General features: G+C 35.3%; 1 protein-coding gene across 1 annotated transcript; it reads right to left on the reverse strand.

Moving 5' to 3' along the window:
- Nucleotides 1-2,646: 2,646 nt before the first annotated feature.
- On the reverse strand, nucleotides 2,647-21,172 carry CREB1_1 (Cyclic AMP-responsive element-binding protein 1; the record flags this gene model as incomplete). Its single annotated transcript, XM_012945913.2, has 7 exons — nucleotides 2,647-2,966; nucleotides 3,006-3,147; nucleotides 8,841-8,996; nucleotides 11,634-11,727; nucleotides 16,006-16,082; nucleotides 19,362-19,467; nucleotides 21,132-21,172. 7 exons carry the CDS (start codon nucleotides 21,170-21,172, stop codon nucleotides 2,647-2,649), a joined length of 936 nt encoding a protein of 311 aa, XP_012801367.2.
- Nucleotides 21,173-23,748: the final 2,576 nt, after the last annotated feature.

A 23,748-nucleotide genomic window follows, 5' to 3' on the forward strand; every position in this document is an offset into this window, starting at 1 on the left:
GGATGACACCGGAGTGTTTTGAGTGACATCAGCTATTGTACTCTGTATTTCTTGATCCACTAATTGGAGGCAATGATTATGTTCTCTGGTCCAGTATGTTGAACTCCAATCAATCGAGTAAGGGCGTCGGCTTGACCGATAGTATTTATCGAGTGACACTTGATATTGAGGATTCTTGCCCAGCGCTGTAATCTATTAGCTGTTTAGACAGGGATTCCTTTCTAAGAACCAAAAAGTGCGATCAAAGTTTTGTGATCTGTCAGTAGAGTAACCGTACGACTATGGAACATTTTATGAAATATTCTGACAGCAAAAATGGTTACAAAAGCTTTTTTTTCAATTTGACTGTAGTTTCTCACGGCTAGAGAGGGTAATCTAGTAGCATGGGCAATTGTCTTCTCTAATTTGTCCGGAAACACGTGAGATGTCACTGCTGCAACTCCATGACTAGAGGCATCAGATGCAACAACTCCCAAACTGGGATCACACTGTGTCAAAAGAAGCTTTGAGCTGAGCATTGATCTGATTCTGTCGAAAGATGCAGAGTGAATACTCATTGTATATACTAGATAAAAGACTACTATATTGAGAACAGGATTGAGCACACTTTGAACATTATATTCGTAGATAATGTCATGGGGTCGACATAGCGATCGCCAGTTTCGGAATAGTTTATGCAAAACTTGACTTTTAAACAATGTTTATAGAAATCAGAATAAATAGTGTGACTAGCTTTAATGTAAAGCCACTAGTATTATGTTCATATGTAAACTGTGGGCAAAAACTGATCTAGACATCATTTAATAAAACATTATAATTCATAATTTACCTACGAACGAATAACGATTCTTGTTTATCTACATTGACAACCAGTGCTCTCTTCCAATAACTAGAAGCACTCTCAATTGCGTTCTGTTGGTGGGAATAAAAACAAGCATAGAATTCTTGACAGAAAACGAATGATAACAGAAATTTTTGTAAAAATAAATTAATGAGAAGTGACAGTGCTTGCAAAAGACTTTAAGTAATATAAATAAATGCAGAAACTGAGAAACTGTCCCTGTAGCCCTTGCGAAGTTATTAACGGTCACAAGTCTACAAAAACGAGGGTTGGCCATGAGGTCGCTAACCTCATCACGTAGAATCAAATCTTGCTAAAAAGATGCTAACCAGAATAAACCATACAAAATCTGTTCTGGGAGTTGAATTGCATTCATTCAAATGAATTACCACGCCTTATGATGAAAGCCAATAATCTTCGTAAGTCAAGTGGTTGATGCCATCTCTAACGACAATTTCTACAGATTCATGCAACTTGAGAAACCAGGAGTACCAGTCAAATAGCAACGGAAACAAGGAGATTCAATTTGATGGTGGAGAAGATAAACAGTCGTTCCATTTTTTCAGTAGTTCTCTAAACTAAATCTATCTTTAATCTCAATGAAATTAATCAATGTCAACCATCTCGTGTATCCACAAAATTTTTCGTCATTTTAATTATGAACATATTAATAATGCCGACATTCGGAAATTGGACTATTAATTCCGACTTCGTCTAGAAATAGGCCGTTTTCCAGTTTGTCTAATTGATGCTTCATATTACATGACTGGATGCTACAAAGTGTAAGTAATTGGATGTGTTTGAACACATCTCGAACACTTATCTGAAACATAACTTCGTCAAATAAAATAAACATGGTGTCCTAATTCAACTTTACATACTACATTTAGAACTATTCTTTTGTTCAAAATTAACTTCTCGTTTATCGGTCATCACAGATTTGAATAATGACAAGCAATGTGTGCGAACACTTACAAGCTCTAATACCATCATAAAAATTCTTCTTATTCCCATTTATTAGGTTTATCTAGCCGTAAAAAGTTGAATCGATGTTTCCGCGTTCTCCACTGTTAACCTACACTTCAAAAGTCGTGTGATTTGGATCCAATGCCACGACAAATTCATTTATTTTTGTTGTATCTCAATCTTCCATAAATAAACATCTGTATAGATGTATAAAATATTCTGCATATATGAATATGTGAATTTATTTTTTGTTTATTTTATTTGAGCGCATTAATATTGGTGCAAGTACGCACCGAATATATATGCGCTACACATTCACTTATTTGATGTGTGAGCTTTGATACCGTCTGGTTTCCCTGTCCGACTCAAATAGTTTTCTGAAGTTGCCACATAAGGAGCCGTCAACCTAAAGTTGTGATTAACAAGGCAGTAGAGTAACTCCAGGTAATGCAGTCCAATGGTAACCGGTGACTGACGGTAGGTTGATACGACCGTAGGTTTAGAATCTATGCTTCTCAACCCTCTAGATTGATCCTTTTTTACCTACGAACCCATTTAAATCTCCGGAAATTCGCTTTTAGTCCTTTGACGTTCGCAAGCACTATCCCTGCCATGAGAATGCAGTCAGTAGGACTTCCTTGGCAGTGGATTTATATGCGTGGTTGTGTAAGAGGATTTTGAGATAGAGGGCGGACTCTCCCCAGTATAACCCGTACCAAAGCATTTGGAGGCGTTTGCGCATGAAACAAACCCAACAGTTTGGTTAGCTATCATAAAGATTTAACAATCTGGCGGATTACTTAAAATCTACTTCACTCAAATCGTACACTGTTGGATTCTTAACCACACTGAACATTCAATGGAGAATTATTCGATTGGGGAGTTGTTGAATTAGATAATTGGGAACAACTTAATGGTGAATTTGGCGGACAAGTGGCCAATGCAAGTTCATTTGAAACTAAAGTGTGTGTACGAGAAAAATATCTTGTATTACATTTATTAAAATTTCTATCAAATGGTGGGTGAACACCTAGTGAATGTACCAGATGCGAAACATACTCTGGTGATGCTTTTTGAAAAGGTTGGAAATTAGGATCTTCATAACCTCTATGTGGTACACTTGAAGAGTTTCGGGAGTTATCTACATTTTCATCAGGACCTCAAGTAGATAAATAATGCAGTATAATTTTAGCCGGACCTTCGGAATTGATATCCAATAAGTAAGATTCGTCTAATCTATAACGTTGTTCGAAACATTTATCCTTCAGAAAGGAAATTGAAATAGATGTTGACTCACAGGTTAGAGAAAAACATTCAGGGTAATATAGAAGCGTCGATTGCTAAAAGAATAAAAGACCAGTGTAAAATTACAGCTAGAATTAATGAAAGCTTTGAGATAGCTAATATTCGTTCATGAATTCATTTACAAATCTAGTAAACTCCATTAATATCTAATTCTTATACTAGAAAGAGAAAATATTTTTATTTTACTTTACATCGAACTGATCCTGACCAAGAAAAACGTACGTTAAAAGTAGGAAGTACATCTGTAGTAAACCCAGTTTAAACGTCTATGAGAAGTTTTAATTTCGTGTGCTTACTGAATTCACCTTCGCACCACTGAATTGGACTAAGTGTGTAATACAGGATAGTAACAATATATACACCGAAGACTTTGTTCTTTGTCAAATCTCTGAAACATTTTGGTGTGAATACATGAAAATCCGTCTGGTGTGCAATATAGTGAAAACATTAGGAGATGAAGTTGAACTAATGGAAGAAACCTGTGATTCAAGACAGATTATAAAAAGTGACAATTAAATACACTTCAGAAATGTTTGTTGAATATATGTGTTATGCAAGAACTGATCGTCTACATTAAAAAACTTATTCCGAAAATAACCCACAATGATAAAAGTTAAAATGTTGAACATATCTACTGTAATTATTGTTTTAACATTTAACACTCATTGAATTTACCATAAAAAGAACCATCAAAATAAACACCAAAATATGATAGATTGATCAAGCGATACATGTTTTAACGTAGTTTAGTTATACATACTGAGTTTATGTCAAGTTAAGGTAAGCTACCAATTAGCGTTCAAAATACAGATACCTCCAAACAGTGTTCATTAATCAAATCTATTAATGGGTTTCTCTGTCAAAAACAACTGGAAGAATGTTGTTTCACGCGGTTTTCTTTCACTTTGGACAATATTCCTGAAAAATAAAACATCCGAGCATAGATGGTTGCGTAGGTAATTATTTCTCAGCAATACAAACGTAAAACACTTCAAACATGAATAAACTCGGTTATTGAACTGTCGCTAAATAACTACTGACTGAAATATTTTGACAAGAACCGTGCAAAATAGAAATATGTATGTAATACACTGTGTGGTTCATGAATCCCTACTTTAGTATCCCTATCTAAGAAAATAGTTGACACTTTCAGGTGAGACTATGATTTATGGACTACTTCTGAGTGACTCTCAAGTGACCTTGAGGATGTCCACCCAATAACTAGAATTAAATTATGGTGGTAAACCAGCGTGAAGAATTAGAATTGTGATTTACGGTTGACGGTTAGTGCTAGCAATTAGATTTATGGATTTTATCACGAAGTGACATCAACTATAATGCCAAGATTTTATTTAGCCAAATGGATGAATGAATTTCGCGCCAAGGTCCGACACCCGTTATCCTATACCAGATTGGTTCGTCTATAAATTATAGTCCCGCCTAATTTCACAGTGGAAAATGTGTCTAGTGAAGTATTTGGTCTTTCTCATCCGAAAGCTTCTACAAGCCCTGTGAGATGGGCTACCACGCTCGCTATAACATGCTAGTTTGTCTTCAGAAATACGTCAAACTTATTACTCTGACGTAAGTAACTTAGATCCGTTTTGCATTTAAGGTTCCTAATTATCACAAGTTGTAAGCAGCTGACGAGAACCAAACAAAGTAAAGTGGTCTTCTATTATTCTGCCGAAATATTTGTTTCCGCTCTCCTCAATATACATTTCATTGACTGTCTAAAATAACGTGTGTAAAGAGTGCGCGTGAATGTTGAAGGAGTAAGGGATTATAAATCCTATTTCACAGGCTTAAAACATTATTCTCATTTAAGACACGTTACTCAGTAGTGATGTTTAAACGAACATGTCTACAGTCTAATCTGTTTACAGGTTTGCTACAATGTAAGTACACTTGCACAGATAGACGAAGCTGAGAGGAATGTTGAGAAATAACAATGTCATCTGTTTTTGAATATAAAATCAAGTATAAGAGAGAAAATGACCTCAAATTAATTGATCAGTCTTATTTGCATTATTTGAATTTATAAGTCAATGTAAGCTAGGCCATCACTGAAATCCTGGTGGTGCTGGACGGCCGTTTCGTTTCAGTATGGGACTCTTCCGTTCATGACAGCGATTGTAATTCAACAATCTGCACAGCCCTATACTGATAGTTATCATGTTCTTACTAGTAACTGACGTCAAGATCGACTTCCTGAAGTTCTTGAAGGAAGCCGTGGTCTTTGAATTTCAGCCTCTCTTTTTTGAGGCTGTCATTCACTGAAGACAACGATGGATAACCACGCGATGCAATGGAATGGTTGAAGTTGGACATTGATATCGTTGAATACCGGCCCTGTGGTCAAGAGGTCGAGCGTTCGCACGTGAAGCTGAAGCTCCTGCATACAAGTCCTACGTGAAGGGCCATGGGTTCGCACTGTTGATAATAATTTAATAAGTTATTTATGTTCTGAAAATAATAATTACAGAAATCATGCCAGTTCACAGGCATGATCAATTTGATATGAGTAGTAACATTAGATGTAGTGAACAAACATGTGATAAAAGAAATTTTTAAGTATACTAGTTCAGTAGTTGTTTAAGTAGTACATATATTACAGCGTAGAGAATAGACTTAATTAAAGAAGTCCAAATGACATTTCATGCAAGAACTATTTTTAAGAAATCCATGTTGAGTATCATTGATAAATTTTCAAGCGAGTAAATAGTTGGAAAGTTCATCACTTTTAATTTTTTCCATAATCGTAGAAATAACTGGAGTAATATTTATCGGTAATTGTTCATGTCAGTCTTATCTCCAGATTTGTAACATGTTATGATGTTTGCGGATTTCCAACATTAAAGGTAAGAACCAATTTCGATAGAGAGAGTAAACAGCTTTAGAAGAAGAAGTGGAATATCTGGACCACCATATTTGTAGAGAAATGATGAAATCCCATCTACTCCATGACCTATCGAAAGCTTAAGGGTATTTATAACCTTATTAATTTTCATTCTTGTGAAGGAGATAGATTTAATTGAGTTGCTAGTCACGCACATAATGCTTGAAGCAGAGCCAATTATGATTTCTACACCATTCACAAAAGTACTACTGAAAAGGTCTGCGATAGTTGTAGAGTCGTATATAAAAGTGCTATTATGCTGATACATGGTATATCAACATTTCGAGTTGCTTTATTGCGTTTATTGAAAAGGAGAGTTAAGTTTTGTACTTTCGAGTTAGTATTAAGGGCTAACAGCTCCTCATTAATGGCTTTTAACCTATGTTTCTCTTCAATTTGATTAAAAATTATTTTTATTTGTGCAATTTCTGTGAAGTCGTTTGACTTAAAATAATGGTTCTGTAAGTGTCTTGGTTTATTACGATATGTAGCTGGTATATATAGTTCTTAAGGTTTACTTAACCTGTATGTTTTAAGAGGTACACAGAAACCTAAACAACAGTTAACGATCAGATAGAGTTCATCGATAGCATCCATGAGACTATTACATGAAAAAACGTTATTCCAGTCTGAAAGTTTAATCAATGAATGCAGGAGGTCCCATTCAGCATGCTTATAGTCTCTATATTGACAGGTTTTTTAATGGTTCGGTTATAAGAGGGATAGATATGGAGAGAGCAAACTACTATCTTATGGTCACTGCTTTCAAATTCATCATATACTTTTACAGATAGAGGGATAACATCTCCACTAAATAATAGATGGAGTATACTATCGCCTCTAGTTGGAGTACGAACCCACTGTGACCAGCAGTGCATGTTAATGTTTGCCGAGAACTCACCATTACATGACTGACAATTACCGGTACTCAAGTTAATCACAGGATATTTGAAATCCCCAGTGATAACATTAGCACTAAAGTTTAGAGAAGATGCATGTATGAATGCATTGATAATGAGATCATTCCCATTATTCGAACTATCAGGATCTCTGTATATACATCCAAGGAGTAGACTATGATTCAGGGTGTTGACTGATATTCAGACTGATTCCGGTAAACTATTCAGGACACTATCTCCAAGTTTATTAGTTGTTAGGGTATCCAAAGCATATATAATACAACCATCTACTCGCTTAGTTTCTCTGTCACAGCGATAGAGTCGATTAATTTTGAATCAGATACTGCTTGAGAGCACCATGTTTCAGTCATAAGTATGAAAGGAGGCTTGGCTAGAAAAGCTAATGTTCTCGATGCTGAAATTTTGTTCATAAGTGAACGTGCATTGATAAGTAATAAGTTTAAAAAGGGAGTATGGAGTGTAAAAAAACAGAGAGCTTTGCTATTGATGTTGTGTATTTTGAAATTCCATAGACTGTGGTTTATTATGTTTGACTGATCGTATGGGCTATCACTTGAACAAACTGTATTGCTAGCTGGACCAGAGATTTCTGAAGGCCGGAAAAATCATGATTTTGATAAGGTGGATTAATTTGTTGAACTTGACTAGGCGGACAGTTAAGATAAGCATCTGCCAGTTGGGGTTGGGTCGATGGTGAGTAACCTAGTAATCCATCTTGCTCAATGGAAAAAAGTTGAGAATAGTTACGTCTTACAGGTTTATTATTTAAAACGTTTGAGGATAACCGTAGAGCGCGGTGGTTCATTGTGGTCTGTCCAATATTAGGCCTGCTTAAATAATGATTGCAATGGCGGTCTTGTGAGACATTTGAATCAAGTCTGCCCTTATTACCTCCCGTACGATGCGTAAGGTAAAGCATGGCATTGGGAAGTATAGTCTTATTTTTATTTGGTAGGGTCATCGTATTATTTTTGTTATTAGGTCTAGAACCAGAAGGTTCTGTACTTACATTCTTATTACGTAGCATAGTTTTTTTAATCTTGACAGTGTTTTTAAGAGTTGTGGCATTAAAACTAAGTACCAGCATATGAGCTTCTAATGGTAATATGGGTAATATCGGATAAGTGTCGTCATGAGATGTACATTGGTTACCAGATGTCACTACAGGCATAACGGACAATAAGTCCCATACAAGAGAGAAAAAGCCATTCTGTGTCACTAGGTTTTCACTGATGTTCTGGATTAAATTCATCCACAGTTTTAACTATTAACATCACTACAGTATCCACGAAAACCCAGTTTATTGATAATGTTTTGTTGATGCTTTTGAATAATATTCTGAAGTTCTATTGCTGAAAATGCATATATGATGCTTAAGGTATGGGTGAGAATTATAGCACTCAACACAATTTACAGTATGAGATTTGTGACTGTTCAACTGAACAAATATTACACCAACACAATCATCATCAAATGCAGTCGAACGTCATTCATCGATTTGAATCGAATAAACACTGACAACACACTATATACTTTACTATGATTACACATGATATAAGTAGAACAGAATAAACATACATACTGACGTCAGAGATGAAACAGAATCACTTTTCTATATGTTCTTGATTATCATCCAATTCCACTTAAAAGTCTGTTTCATCATTTCATTAGATACATTTGAACAACTGGTAATGTTTATGTTAAATTCCCTTACACTTCAAATGGATATTCACTCTCTACAGATTTTCACCACTAATCACGCTACGCTGTACAAACTTACTTCATTTAATTTCTCACCTGATCACGAAACAAATTTTAAATCTAAAACTGTGTGATCAGAGTAGCATGGTTTATTGGTTTTTATTAGTATACTTGATGTGACGAACAGTTATAAATCACTTCGACTAACCTTACACAATGACGTGCACTTTGGACATTGTATATCGATCAAAGCATTTCCACTTCCCAATTGTTGCTCCATATGTAGTGGACCACCACCAACAGGACACTGAAATGCCTTTTCGTTAAATATCACTTGAACACCAATATTTTTTGAACATTGGAACTGACAATGTTTACAATCAAGTTAAGGAACAATCAGTAGACAATTAGTTTTAAATTGAATAGTAGTCAACTTTAAGAATCAGTTTCCAGGAAAGTGTCCATCTAACTAGTTTGGAAAATATCTATACCATACCATATCAGAACAGACGGAATTTTCACCTAGGAATATGTACACTATTTTACGTTTAGGCATATTGTTTTATTAGGCTGTTAATTTGTCTGTCAACGCACGCGTTAATATGTTCACTCTTACAGTTTTTGCAATCAAGTTAAGGAACAATCAGTAGATAATTAGTGAAATAACAGCATTAGGAATCAGTTTCTAAGAAAATGTCTGTCTAACTATTTGAGAAAAAATCTAAACCACACCAGTTAACAGACGGAATTTTCACATAGGAATATGTACACTATTTTACGTTTAGGCATATTGTTTTATTAGGCTGTTAATTTGTCTGTCAACGCACGCGTTAATATGTTCACTCTTACAGTTTTTGCAATCAAGTTAAGGAACAATCAGTAGATAATTAGTGAAATAACAGCATTAGGAATCAGTTTCTAAGAAAATGTCTGTCTAACTATTTGAGAAAAAATCTAAACCACATCAGTTAACAGACGGAATTTTCACCTAGGAATATGTACACCATTTTAATTTTAGGCATTTTGTATTATTCAACAGTTAATTTGTCTCTACGTTTTAGAAAAGTGTTGACGATATTTGAACTCAGCAGGTGGACATAGAATTATTGTGTTTATTATTCTTACCGTCTGTTGCTATTACTATCGGGATTTAAGCAGTTTAGGATAATCCATTAGAGGCTATCGATCTATCGGAAAACATATGTCAGCATTGGTTCGCGAAAAGTCCCATCTATATGCAATAGGTTTCGCCGGTCTCCTTGGAACTAAATGCGATGCATCGGTTTAACCCAGCTGATCACAAGCTTGACAATAAATGTAGATTTTTACCTTGAAAAATGGTGCAACGTTCACGTCAAATTGAGTCGCTTATTGGTCAGAGGATGCTTACGAGTTGGAAGCAGGAGCTGTATCTCTTAACTGCTTAAGGCCCTATCAACTTATGTGAGCCACCGATAAAAGAAATTATGTTGAATGAGACAATCTGTCAGGATAATTGGACGCTTATCAATAATGTTTGATTAAAATTTGGTCAACGATTTGATTTCATTGATGAACGGATTCCCCGACCTCCTAACCACTGAATACATTTTAGACGATCCTGTACTCAATGGCTGGTGAAACAGACAGGAACTATATCAAAACTTAAGAAATTAAATATCATTCCAATGTGTTAAAAATGAACCTATGGTTGTCCTCATTCCGTTATCTCATCAATTCTCTTCAAATTTACCGTTGATGACGTTCTGTAATGAGCTCTGTTGGAAGCAGATAATAACGATCTGACTCTGTTACCTGAGAAAAAGCTGCACGACCTTGAGAAATGGGATGATAATGTCTTGTTGTGTGGTGCTACTTAATTCATCTGATCCTAATGTAACTAGTCGGCAATTAGTGTCAGTTGGTATGGGATATGCTTTGCACCTTCAAAGTGATTAAAGACGACTCTCTATGTTTGATCCTTATTGTTCCTGACGGAACACAGTTTGAACAGTACGTCAGTAACGTTAGGGAATGGCATTGTGTGTTTAGGCAAAGCAGTCCAATTCGCATCACCATCTTGATATACTGACTTTAATGTCTTGAACGTGTACTATGAATGTTTTTCTACATAACTTAACATCGTGCATTATTTACAGACGCTGAGATGAGGTCAGTCCATGACATTTTGTGGTGGCATGAAAATTTGTTTAGGATTGTTTGCTGTTGGTCCCTCATGACACTCCGGTTAACGTCCCACAGATGGTGAAGTTCAGCCTCTGTGATTGTTATCAGACATGACTTAGAAAATTAGGAGTAGTGGCCTGATTGTAGTTTCCTTTTCCTACTCATATAAGTGAGAGGATCTTATTCAAATAAAAGAATCCTATTTGATTTAATTCATTTTTTGACAACTGTCAACCCTCATCTACTTATTTTCATCTATCTGTTGTTCATTTTTCAATACGATTACCTTCTCTTCTCTACTTTTTCACAATCTTATTTCCTTGTGTTACACATAAATATCATCGAGCACATGTGTTAGGGGTGCAGAGGAACATACCAATAATTATCATGTTAAGTCTAATGGTGCCTTGGACTTTGAATGGACATTTCCTATTGGTTAATATTTATTTCACTTGTCAAATATTGTACAAATGTTGTTTTCGATTTTATGGTACGATGTGGTCTGGTTGTTTGGTATATAAACAGAGTATGTCTGAAATATAGTGATTCATATCTCAGAGGCTAAGACCTGCGTTTTGGACTCAACTGACTGGGCTAGACAGGAAAGCGGGACCAAACAGAACTGTAGTTCGTTCTTACGTGTTAAACGCGTCTTTGGTCCGATCGATAACACACTGCTCTCCAGTCTTTTCAGTCAAGGACGCAACGATTGACACGGGGTAAAAGTCGATCCAAGTTCAAGTCACAACAATTGGCGACGGGGTGAAAAAAAATTTTGAACCCTCAACTTCAAGTCACAACAACACGAATTCTATTTTACTCTAATATGACTTACTTTATGACACGATGGTTTCTTCTTTATAGTGTAAGTTCCAGATTTGTTAACATATGTTTGTGTTACATCATTAAAACAACCTGAATTAGGACCCCTATATTCCATAAACATGTTTAGCATTGAATCTGTAGAAAATTAATAATCACATATATATGTATATTTAATATAACAGTAAATTTGTAGAGTTCTAATTTGTTTTACCATAATAGATTAACATTCAACCGACGTATATATTCTGACAAGATGAAAGTTTACTCCAGTTCATGAAATCAACATGTTTTCACAATACAATCATACATTCCATTTTTTCTCTTAATCATCACTTTTCCAACATAAGAATTGTGTGTCCAACTAGAAATATCAAAAAGCTACATAAAGATATAAGTCTATTATTGATTCGCACTGGCCATAAGACTTTTTAGTAAGCCGTTTACTACAATGCCAAAGTAATATGTGGAGATTAACATGATGTTTTGATTGTTATCAACTAAGGGAGTACAAGTATCATTTATTTCGACAATCTTCTCAATTTTACGAGAGTTTATTTGGGATAAAGTGTGACAGATCCTGTAAAAGTGTCACAGTCAACGAGAACATCAGTTGGGGCAATCGAAAGTACTTTGGTCAAGATTTACAGAATTACTTAGTAAAATCTGAAAACCATACAGTCAATATTTCTTTTGCGGAATATCAATCGTGTCAAACTTGACTTCACCTTTTGCAAATATCAGTCATTCGTCTCAAACTTCACTGTTCCTGTATTCCCATACCTACTGCTTTCTGTCCTCGTTCTTACCTTCCTGATCTTCTCAATCTTCTTCTGCTAGACATTATATTCCTGACTCGCGTTATCCAGCAACTATAGTCTGTATGAAGTATCCAAAGTTCACTATCGTCTCAAGAAAATTTTAATCCATATGACTGAATGATTTAGAATAGGAATACAGAGACATTATCGAAATCTGTTTCCGTCAGAAACCATTGATAAGACATTCAGTGTTTTATGATGATCATGATGATAATAATGATGATTATCTCTGAAAGTAGACGAACAAGCTTTCGCGTGATTTCCTGAAAAGCGATAAGATCATCTTATTACTTCACAATACTTCTAAAGCAGAACAGATACGGTGATGGAAATAATAATTTATTTAAATATTGTTTTAGAGATAACGTAACTGTAAATGGCTGAAAAATCTCAAGGAATCAGAAATAAAATTATTTACAACAGACACCTTTGCGTATCACTGTAATAAAGAACATACGAATACGTGCATCTCTTAGTTAAAATAATTACTAAGTACCAGTGAAATGATATATTCACGAACCATATCTGATTACGCGGTTCATCTGATGTAAGAATTCCAGGCGCCTTGTACCAGATAATCATTTCGATGACTAACTCCATTTCAGAATATTTACTTGCAAAACTAGCTAAAGAATGTCAAATGAACGACGTGAGTGGTTTATAACCTATCACAATAACACATTGGTTGTCTGATCAACACACTTGTTTCGGACAAAATTATCATACGACTGTAAAATAATGTAACTTACTATGAGGACTGGACAGTAGTCAAAAGCCATATGGCCTCCATATTTCTCTTTTTGTTTGACAGTAAAAGGGAACAAATTATCCATATACTGAAACCTTCCGTTTAATTGTTTGTCGTGTTCATATAGAAGGCAGCCACTGATCCCGTTTTCATAACCGGCGCATTTTGGTTCGTTCGGAATATCACAGTAGGGCTCAATATCTTGTCCTCTGAGAAAAAAAGAATTTTAATTTTATTGAGATGAAAATTTACTACATTAGCTTAACAGCAATTATATCTACTTACGTCATCACGTGGATAAATCAAGAATGATGACAAATTATTTTGTGTAGATGATACTATACCTACATCTTTGCTTAGTAGCTCACTCTCAGACTGATCTTCGTGACTTCAGACACAAATTCGGAGGTGTATTTCAGGGGATTCTCAATGCAGGTAGACATTAGTATGTCGAACAAGTATGGTGACCATTATGATACACACTGACGGACATATGTCAAAAACCAGGTTCAAAATCAACCAAGGGAGAATACAAATCCTATTGAAAATAGTTATGACTAATGAATATAAACGCTTCAACATGTTACATAGTTGAAGATTCTCACTCTTCTCGTGACATTTTGAAATTCGGGTATGTTGCCGTCAAGAACATTGAGATTTTGTGATCTGGATCTGACATTTTAAGTAAACGTATTATCTAGATAACTGTTCCTCAACTTGAAGCTTTTCAGCATTGAATCACTCCATCATGAAACACGTGATAAAATTTAGTTACAAAGTGTAACAAATCAGCAACGTTTACAGCTGAGTTGAAGATTGTAATTGCTGGACTTTGTGTGTTGAAAAATGTAAACATGACTGATAACGAGATCGAAATCATATGCCGTTCATATGGTCCGACTGTTACTCATACTTGTGAAGCGTTAGGAGAGGCAATTTTTTAGTTGCTTATAGCGACCCACGTGCAATTAAGTTTAGTTCAGTCAAGGTCTTTTGTTGACCTATTTAATGGGCAAAGTCATCCATACTATAACAACCTGTTGTACTGTTATTATTAATGTGCTTGTATGAAATACATGTGCTTGAACATTGTTTAGCGCCCACGCATGTATTCATTCTGCTACCTTCATTATTAACTGCTTAATCTATTCGCTGACTCATCCATTTTCCTATACATATATATATGTGTACTTTTGCATCCATTCACTACAACTACTCGCTACTGCTACTGCTACAATCGTAGTTCACTTGCTCATCCAGTTTGCCTCTTTGTTGTCCGGTCCGAACTATCTGCTAAATAAACTGTAGTAGCTGCTTCTTTTTGCCTTCTGATTTCAAACATCGTTGAAGATTATAAGGTAACTGTTCGAGGGTGATTAGTTATCGAAGCACAGCCACTACATGCTCAATATAAATTTTAAAAAGTTCGAGCATAAATACAAAACGTGTCTATTTTACCTGCTTTTTCTGTCCTTGATGTATTCATAACAGCTCTTCAATACGAAATCACAACCCAAGCCTTTTCCCCATTTGAAATCATCCGCCATAGAATAGTCGACCTCGTACATGCTTTAGTGAGCGAAATAGATTGAATAAGACTGTGATTACGAGGGATTGTGGTGTGATGATATTTTGAATATTGATTTGTTATTTGAAATTAATTTAGCCTTCTCTTTTATTTTTCAATACAGGTTGTGAGGTCAGAGGACGTGAAGACTGCAAGTGTTGTAGATCTAGACTACTAACATCATATATAAGGAGAAGTCGTGAGATACTTCCAATGAGTTTGACCGATTGTTGTCTAACTAAGCATGACTAACAAGCACAAACGAATTTCAAACTTGAAAGGCGTTTAGAGAAAATTATTCAAATATGGAAGTATCGCTTTATGGCTTGACCGTAATATAATAGTACTCTACACTGTGCAAGTTGAAGTATTCATCGGTTCCCTTATTACCGTTAGTACTATATTTTTCAGACATTTATTGACCAATCCACGATAGAAACCTATTGAGTCATCAAAGAGTTGGAATAAATAACAGCTCAGAAAATTCGCTTTTTGATGATCCGACCTTGTGAAACTATGCAGCTGTAATTGCGATTAGCTTCTGAGAATAAAAGTCTCAACTAAAACAGATGATTGCTTCGTTATTGTCACACGTGATGAAGGATACTCCAGTGTCAGCGTATTCCAATATTACGTAACTTTAAATAAATGTAAGAATTTTGAACTGTGAACGATCATTAATTCTACTTCGGCGTATTGCCATTCTGGAGTATGAAAGTGATTAGCTAGTTATACGAATAATTGTCATTATTAGAAAAAGTAGTTATACAAAAGGTGCATGCCGAGTAAAGTGAAGCCATCATATGTGAAAAATACATTTGAAATTATATCAACGTTTGAAATTTAGATCATTTCAACGTTTGATTAATCGATTTATACCGTTGTTACTGTAACCGTTTTCGAAAGAAACAGTTTTACAGATAATGTTATATTGCTTCAAATGCCTCAGATACGTCTGCTACAAACGTAGCTTGAAGTGCAAGGTCTTATGTAGACTCACAGACAGCCACACAACTTGTCTCTTTGATTCTAAATAAGGACAGCAACACCAATGAAGCTTTATTCATAAAACTACTTCAGTACTCCTTCAGTTTATATTGATTCATGTCTAGGGAAGACAGGTGCAGGAGTAAATAAGGCGTTTTAGTACGTCTTAACTATATTACGTCATGTCAGATACATTCCATGTAAACAATTGAGAAGTCTATCACGATTTAAATAATCTCATATTTCAACATGTAACACTTACTTTATATCCTCGAAATAAGCCAGAGTTATTCTTGAAACACGTTTTGATTCAAATGGATAAGATGTCATCAAATCATTCTGATGAAAGTGAGGTGACATTGAAACATTAGGAATAAATCAGTATGGAACTTACATGATTGTGGTTCTTTCATATCACGATTCAAGTCTCACTATGAAAACTAAACGCTCGAGGTTAACTTTTACATGGGATTCCTGCTATATCGTTCAAAACTGCCGTCCTATCGGTCATTTATTTATTTACAAAACGTGCATGGTTTTATCTTTATGTGCTGCTTCTATTCAGTACCAAAAGCTGTTTAAATATTGACGCTTTTAATTGTATTTTGAAAATAAATTGCATTAGCAAAATCCTCAGTGATTTACGGTATTCATGTGTTGGTGCATTTAGACATTAACACCGTTGGATGCCGGCTCAGTGGTCTAGTGGTTAAGTGCTCGCGTGTGACGCCTGTAGGTCCTGGGTTCGAGCCCCGCGTGGTGCGGCATAGTGGATGTGCACTGCTGATGAGTCCCATACTAGGACGAAACGGTCGTCCAGTGCTTCCAGGTTTTCCATGGTGGTCGAGGTTAAATCGACTCATGATTTCAACCGGTGATATAGATACTACAGTTGGTTTTATTCTGACTTGACAACACAAAATTGCTTCGAATACATGCTAAGTTATTACTTACCGGGCTAGGAGTATTTCTTATTTTATGATGCTTTGCTACCGATTTGTGACATCTAAGTTATGTAATGCTAAGTCGAGTGTGTTGAAAAACTTAAAAATGTTGCAAACAATCTATGAAGCATCATACGAAATCTGTGAATTTCTAACTTGTTTTCTACTTCAATGTTACATGTTAAACTATCTTTCATTTAATGCACTCAGAACAACGTTGATGCTTGTCATGTTTTACTTCTCTACATACTCAAACAGCAGTGTGCATACAAACGTTTTCTGTATATGGAAAATCAAACATGTTCTACATGAACAGTATTCAGAGGACAGATTATTCTGCTGGATGAATAACTAACTTCAAAAATCTATGGTATAAGCAAACTCACTCCCATTACTCTGTGACTCAAATGGTTTTTATCCAGCTCGATTCCTTGTAGTTGGCTGCAGTCGAAATGTTCTCTTGCTTCCTTCTTCATTCAGATAAACGATGTGAAGTGTCATTAGGCGTTATCAATAAAAAGTCAATTAATAATGAACGAAAATCATCATAATGTAAACTCAAGTTAGTAATTGATGCACTAAAACAAGAGGCATAAGAAAGAAGCGAGTTGCAGATGAATCTGGTTCAGATGCGTGATTTAGAAATATTCGTGTTGTTTTTGGATTGAATATTCACCTCAAATCAACTACTTAACTCAAACTGTATTGACATTGGTGTGAATTATAATGCCATGGTCATTTTCACTGCATTTGGATCAGTCTGGATTGGCAAATGCCTGCACTGGATTCCACTTCCGGCTATATTCCATCCATTCTCAACAAACTACTGCTACACTTTCCAATCAATTTCGTTATCACCGAATTCCAGTTGAATCAATGACAATGACTTATATAAAACCTCTTCACAAATCTTGAAAGTATGAATGATACTAGTGACGAATTGCAAATGTATGCCGGATAGGGCTAATTCACTTTCTCATTTCTTACAATCATACGTTATTCTACTTACTGAAGTCAGAAAGCATCACAATTCATGATGCCGTACATGCTTTGACATTTCTCAAATAATTTCATCACATTTGTGGCCGTGAACAACGTGTTATGACCCATTGTAATTCCTCGTCTTATAATTACCAAACGACGAGTTGTTTATTGCATTGCATTCCATCCTATATAACACGATCACAATGCCAACAAACAAACAAGACACACATTTATTAGAAATGAAGTAGAAGTGAACTGACAGGTGTTGTGCTCTGTCGATCATCGAATCTCAGTTTGACTGCACAAGGATAGCTCATAAATTTCACTGAGCCAATTAATGACGCTTCTACGACAGATTAACACCAATATGTTAAAGACATGGGCTTCCAAATCACACACAAATGGACTGAATTAACATCAACTGTGAAGAAAAATCAAACCGAATGCAAAGCAACGCTTGTACATGTATCAAGAAAAGACCCTAGGACATGAACTTTTGTATCTAAAATGTAGTTCATATGAATTGTCGAACAAATCCGACAAACGTTGAATATATATATATATATATATATATATATATATATATATATATATATTACTCGTGGAATCTATGTTTATGCATGTCACCTATGCTTGCACCCTTTTTATGTTTAGAACTGCGACTTTCACTTCCCACCTACCGACATAAATAGCTACGTATATCCCTCTAAGTTAAAATGTGGACGAATTTAAACACATGCTGACAGATAATAAAATCAACAGTGTACATTCACTTTTATTATTACTCACGGAATTTTCGCTGACATCAACTTTTCCGACCCAAAAATTGAAGGATGAAATCCCTTATGAATAAAATAAGAAATTAATGTGATTCAATTCCTTATTCGACTTGTACTCAACGATTAGAGTCTTCAAATGAACCATAAAACTTGCATCATAAACAAAAATGTTATACAATTCGATTGATATCATGAGCCGATTGATGTTAAACCACCATCGAAAACCTGAAAGGACTGGACGGCCGGTACGTCCTATTGTGGGAATCGTCAATAGTGCGCATCCAACACCCTGCTTGTGGGATTCAAGCACGCGACCTGCGTCCTCGCGCACGAACGCCTAAACTCTAGACCACTGTGCAGGCATCCAACATCAACCACTTCATAATCTCAATCAATAATGTAATAATCTTCACAACCCATACTGATAATTTTGTGGTATTTCGATTTTTCAGTGTATTCAAACATTGTTTTATACATTAAATCAACATATCGACATTTTATAATACACCATATAGAAATCGCTTAGTATCTTCTCTCTTTACTGCTAGACTGTACACTATTCGAATGAATTCAGCTTTTCATCAGTTTGAATTGTTTCTTACAGTGAGCAGTTCATATAAATAATGTACAAACTGTATGAGCATCATAATGATAGTACGTAGTTATAATATGGTTTCCATATTTGGCTAATTTAGTTCAGAGAAACTTGTGTAATAATTAATAAATTGTGAAAAGTGCAAACGCAATTACACAAATTGTAAAAGTTTATACAGAACACAACAGAAATGAATTTGTGATCAAACTAATTAAACAACTGCACTACTCATCGTACTAACCAAATGCTGAACGAAACAAGAATATCTGTACGTCAATGTACGGGGACCATATTTCATAAACTGAAAAGAACTTACAATTAGACGAGCTAGTTCACGCTTTATTACATTGATCAACTTGTCATCGGATATTGTGATTGAATCTTTCTCAGGCAGACAATAATTCAATACGCCCATAAAAGGCCTGTAGAATTAAATACAAGTATTGGATTACATTACTTATAAAGCTTTAGTTCATTACTAATTATTTTTCCACGAGATATTGTACCGAGGAGTGACGTTATGTGTATGATAAAGGTGAAGATAGACAGTCACACTGAATATAATAAAACTACATTATACAGAAAAAGTGCTTATATCCAGATAAAATAGTCATTCCAAGTGAACGCAACACTACAGAAACGTCATACTCAATCCATCAACATATAACATGAGACATATGGTTTGTCCTGATGCAAGAAAACATCTTGGTGCTACACATACACAGTAACAAGGTGCGTAGATGTGACATATTTTGAGCATTGAATCTGCTGATCCACATTTCATGTTTGATCGGGCATAAGTGGATCCAGTTGATAACACCATGAACGTGATCATATAAGGGATTTCGAGATATCGTTCAACTAATTCGAGATAATTGAGGTGTACTTGTTTGTTCATCGTATCACACTGTAATATTATAATATTGTGTTCTGGGGCTGTTTGGTTTCTCTCATCACCGATGGAAATAACCATGACACAAGACGAACTTGTATCAAATAACATACACCAATTTTCCGTTCAAAATGATATCTACATAGATATGAGGCGAGACGTAGTCAGTCGTTTTCCAGCAAGAAAGCTTTCATTTTAATCAGCAGTTGGTCTCTTGAGGAAAAGCCCACATTCTTAATATTTCCATCGTCGTGTTTTTGTAATTGGATTTTTCGAATTTGATTAATGTAGAACGGGTTCACGCTGGTTATTAACGAAATGTATCATAGATAAACCAGACAGTTTTGTACAGGTTTCCGATGGTGATCTCTTCATCATCGACAAGCGAATTGAAATACATAAATTTTTATTTGATTACTACACTGAAAGTATGTATACAAGCCATCTCATCATAATTATTGAATCACTTCAAACAAAATTTTTCGACTAGAGGTATTCCTCATACTTGGTGCCAAATATATGTCAGACGATCTGTTTAAATCAGTATGCGGATTTGTGGAGACTGTTGTATTTTCACAGTTTAAATCACGTGCATGAATATGCACTGCTGAGTAGTCTTATACGAGGACAAAAGTTCTGCCAAGTGCTTCCATGTTTTCAATGGTGGTTTAGCTTAGATTCACTCATGACTTCCACTGTCAGAATAATTATTTCAATCTTGACGAATAGTCACAGATATTACACTGGAAAACGCTGTTGTTTATTATTAACGCCAGCTTCCATTTCACGATATTTTAATACAATTGAACCTAAATATTTATTCTAGCCCATTGAATTCTCAAGTCGATACACAACTTTCAAAATAGAATTACTGAATTAACATTCAACAAGATATTTACAGGTTCAGATTAGATTGAAGCAGTACGGATTTAGGAAATTCTGATTATTCCAATTGTCGTGCAACATGCACTAAATACTAGTTCAGGGAGGTATGTTTTCTGTTTACTATAACTACGATATATGCTGGCTCAATGTTGACGATTATCTTGGTGAAGCTGAAAGAACCGCATGAGATTTGTACAACAATAAAAATTTACTTGGAAATACGGTTTCGTTAAGCTAGAGTACACACAAGTTGAGCCATGTGAAGTGCATTTATTGTGCCCTTTTTGGAAAATCAGTTGAGAGATTTACCTCAAAAGAGACCTTTGATTATTCACACACTTCAAATCCATCGTGTTTATTTGTAAGCGCAGTTTTAGAAAAGAGACTAAACAAGGACATGAGAAATATTTAATACAACCTGTATGCAGAGTGAAAAATTTGTAGGAAGTTCACAGGCATCATCTATTATAAATACATTCAGAAGAGTAATACACGGTGGTTCACTGTGAAGTATACCAATGAAAATATACATATTTGTCCTTCTGTGTATTGTACTGTTGAAATCGGTGACTGGTAAACGTGACCAGCAAGTGGTACAAGAACAACAGGTAAGTGATCAATGAGAATACTGAACAAAAATCTGATTCCAAAATATTATATTTATCTATCAACTTTACAGAAAAGATCGTTGACCAATAAACAGTTGCAAATCATCTTAGTTTATCATAAAGATTTACAACGGAATCAAGCATTTCCGAAAATAAAGGTAAGTCTTGTTTTTGATTATAGTTCAGTATTTGATTTTGTGATATGTTAGTAAGTTGATTGAACGTCCAACATTTGGATGACAGTGAATGCAGAAAACTCTCTCGTTATTTAAGTCAATGGAAATAGAAAAACGTTTATGTATATAATCACTATTGTAGCCAGGTCGCGATACGGTATTGACAGAAGTGTTATGGAGGTATTTGATGGTTTATAATCATATAACTGTATCGTTCAATGTGGTATTGGTGAAAATATATCACTTCACTTTCTATCAATGATTATTTGTGTGTTTTTCTTGTCAACAGGAAGCAATGCAGAGTGCTTCAAGTTATTGGGAGAAAACACTGAAGGTGAAGATAGACAGTGAGAAACCAGTGCATTTGCCAAGGTTAATAATAATTGATAAGTTGATGAATTCAAAACGAACTACTTCGCTTTCAAAAGTTTCCTGACATACATATATATAAATCTTTGAAGTAATGTCGACTGAACGAATACATATATCTAACATCATTAGTGGTCATGATCCTTGAATATTTCATGCAATATACTTTAGAGATAACTTTCTATTCATATCATTCAATAAAGCGATGAATGGGGAAAACATATTTATACAGTCTGTGAAAACACACTTCGGATCGGTTTCAAAATGGTTTAAAGGAGGTTCAAAGAAAAAACATCACTAATAGAGTTCACGAATATTGAGAATTTGTGAACAAATATTAACATAAGAATTAAACTGAATCTGTTAACTTACACAATATTCACGTTAAAGCTATAACGCTAGAATCATTTCCAACTTTTCACCATCGCTAATGCCTTCTTTATTTTTAACAAATTTCATTGTTTTCAAGAGAATGTTCGAATGAAGGACACTTTGTAGAAATGAAAAAGAATATTCCATCTTGCCGGAATTCGAAATGTAAAAAACATACACTCATTCAAGGTGTAAAGATTCCTAACAAATATTTGTCGGTAAGTGTAACAGTAAATAAGATGTGTTTTCATAGCATATGTAGACATACATGACCGTTCTTAGTTTTGAGGTGATTTGTCTGGTTAATTCTGATAACGAACGAGACGTCGATCTGCTAAATAGTAGACTGGTCGTCTGTGCTCGTTTGAGGCTATTGCTTTTGTATGGAGTAGTGTGGTCATGATCCAACAGGTGAGGTGCCGGCTTTCACTACTCAGAGGGACAAGTGGCACACGAAATTGAACAATACCAGATATCTGATGCCGTCAGATATCCTGGGCCACACGTGCGCTACAATGACGGTGCCGAGAAGTCGTGAATCCCGGTACAAAAGGGTGGGAAAACTGTTTCCTCACTATCATAACTGGGATCAAGGATTGCAAATATTCCCCGTGAACGTGAAGTTCCTGGTAAGTGCAAGTCATGCGCTTGAACTAACTGCGTCTCTGCCCTTTGTACACACCTCACCTTGCTACTAACGATTGAATGGTTTAATGAGGTCTTTGGATTGGTGTCGTTGTAGTGGCTTTACCACCCAACTGAGAAGATGACCTAATTTGACTATTTAGAGGACGTCAAAGTTGTGAAAAAGGTTCCGAAGGTGAAGCTGCCTAGGGATCAACATCATGGCCCGAGAATATATAATGTAGCGTGCACCTGACTTCGTGCTGAACTGCATGTACCCTGGCTTAGTGGTATCTACCATACGCTTCAGCGTTTTTATATGTATGATATATATTGTGAAAATCGTCATGATCACATTGTCTTCATTTGTAATGAGGTATCATTTTTGAATGAAACATAAAAACAAATTGGATTGTTAATTGTTTGTACAAGGAGAGATCTTCATGTATATATTAATGAACTTAACAAATGTGATCGTATTAACTACATAACATGACATTACGAACATCAACTTATCAGTGAACTTGATCAGAGATGTGTACACACCAGATAAAGCAATGCAACACGTAATGTGCAACAAATTTGAAACATATTATTTATGAATGCTTTGTGAGCTGTCATGAACTACTCATTTTTAAAGTAGTTTTCTGTGGACGACTGAAATTATGAGGAAGCTACACTGCAACTACTTCAACTGATCTTCATAAAACATCCCGAAAATAGTGTTTATCGTCATCAACAGTAATAACCTTTATCCATCACTAAAACTTTATGTGA

The sequence above is a fragment of the Schistosoma haematobium genome, chromosome 4 (assembly GCF_000699445.3).
Source record: "Schistosoma haematobium chromosome 4, whole genome shotgun sequence".
Classification (NCBI taxonomy): domain Eukaryota; kingdom Metazoa; phylum Platyhelminthes; class Trematoda; order Strigeidida; family Schistosomatidae; genus Schistosoma; species Schistosoma haematobium.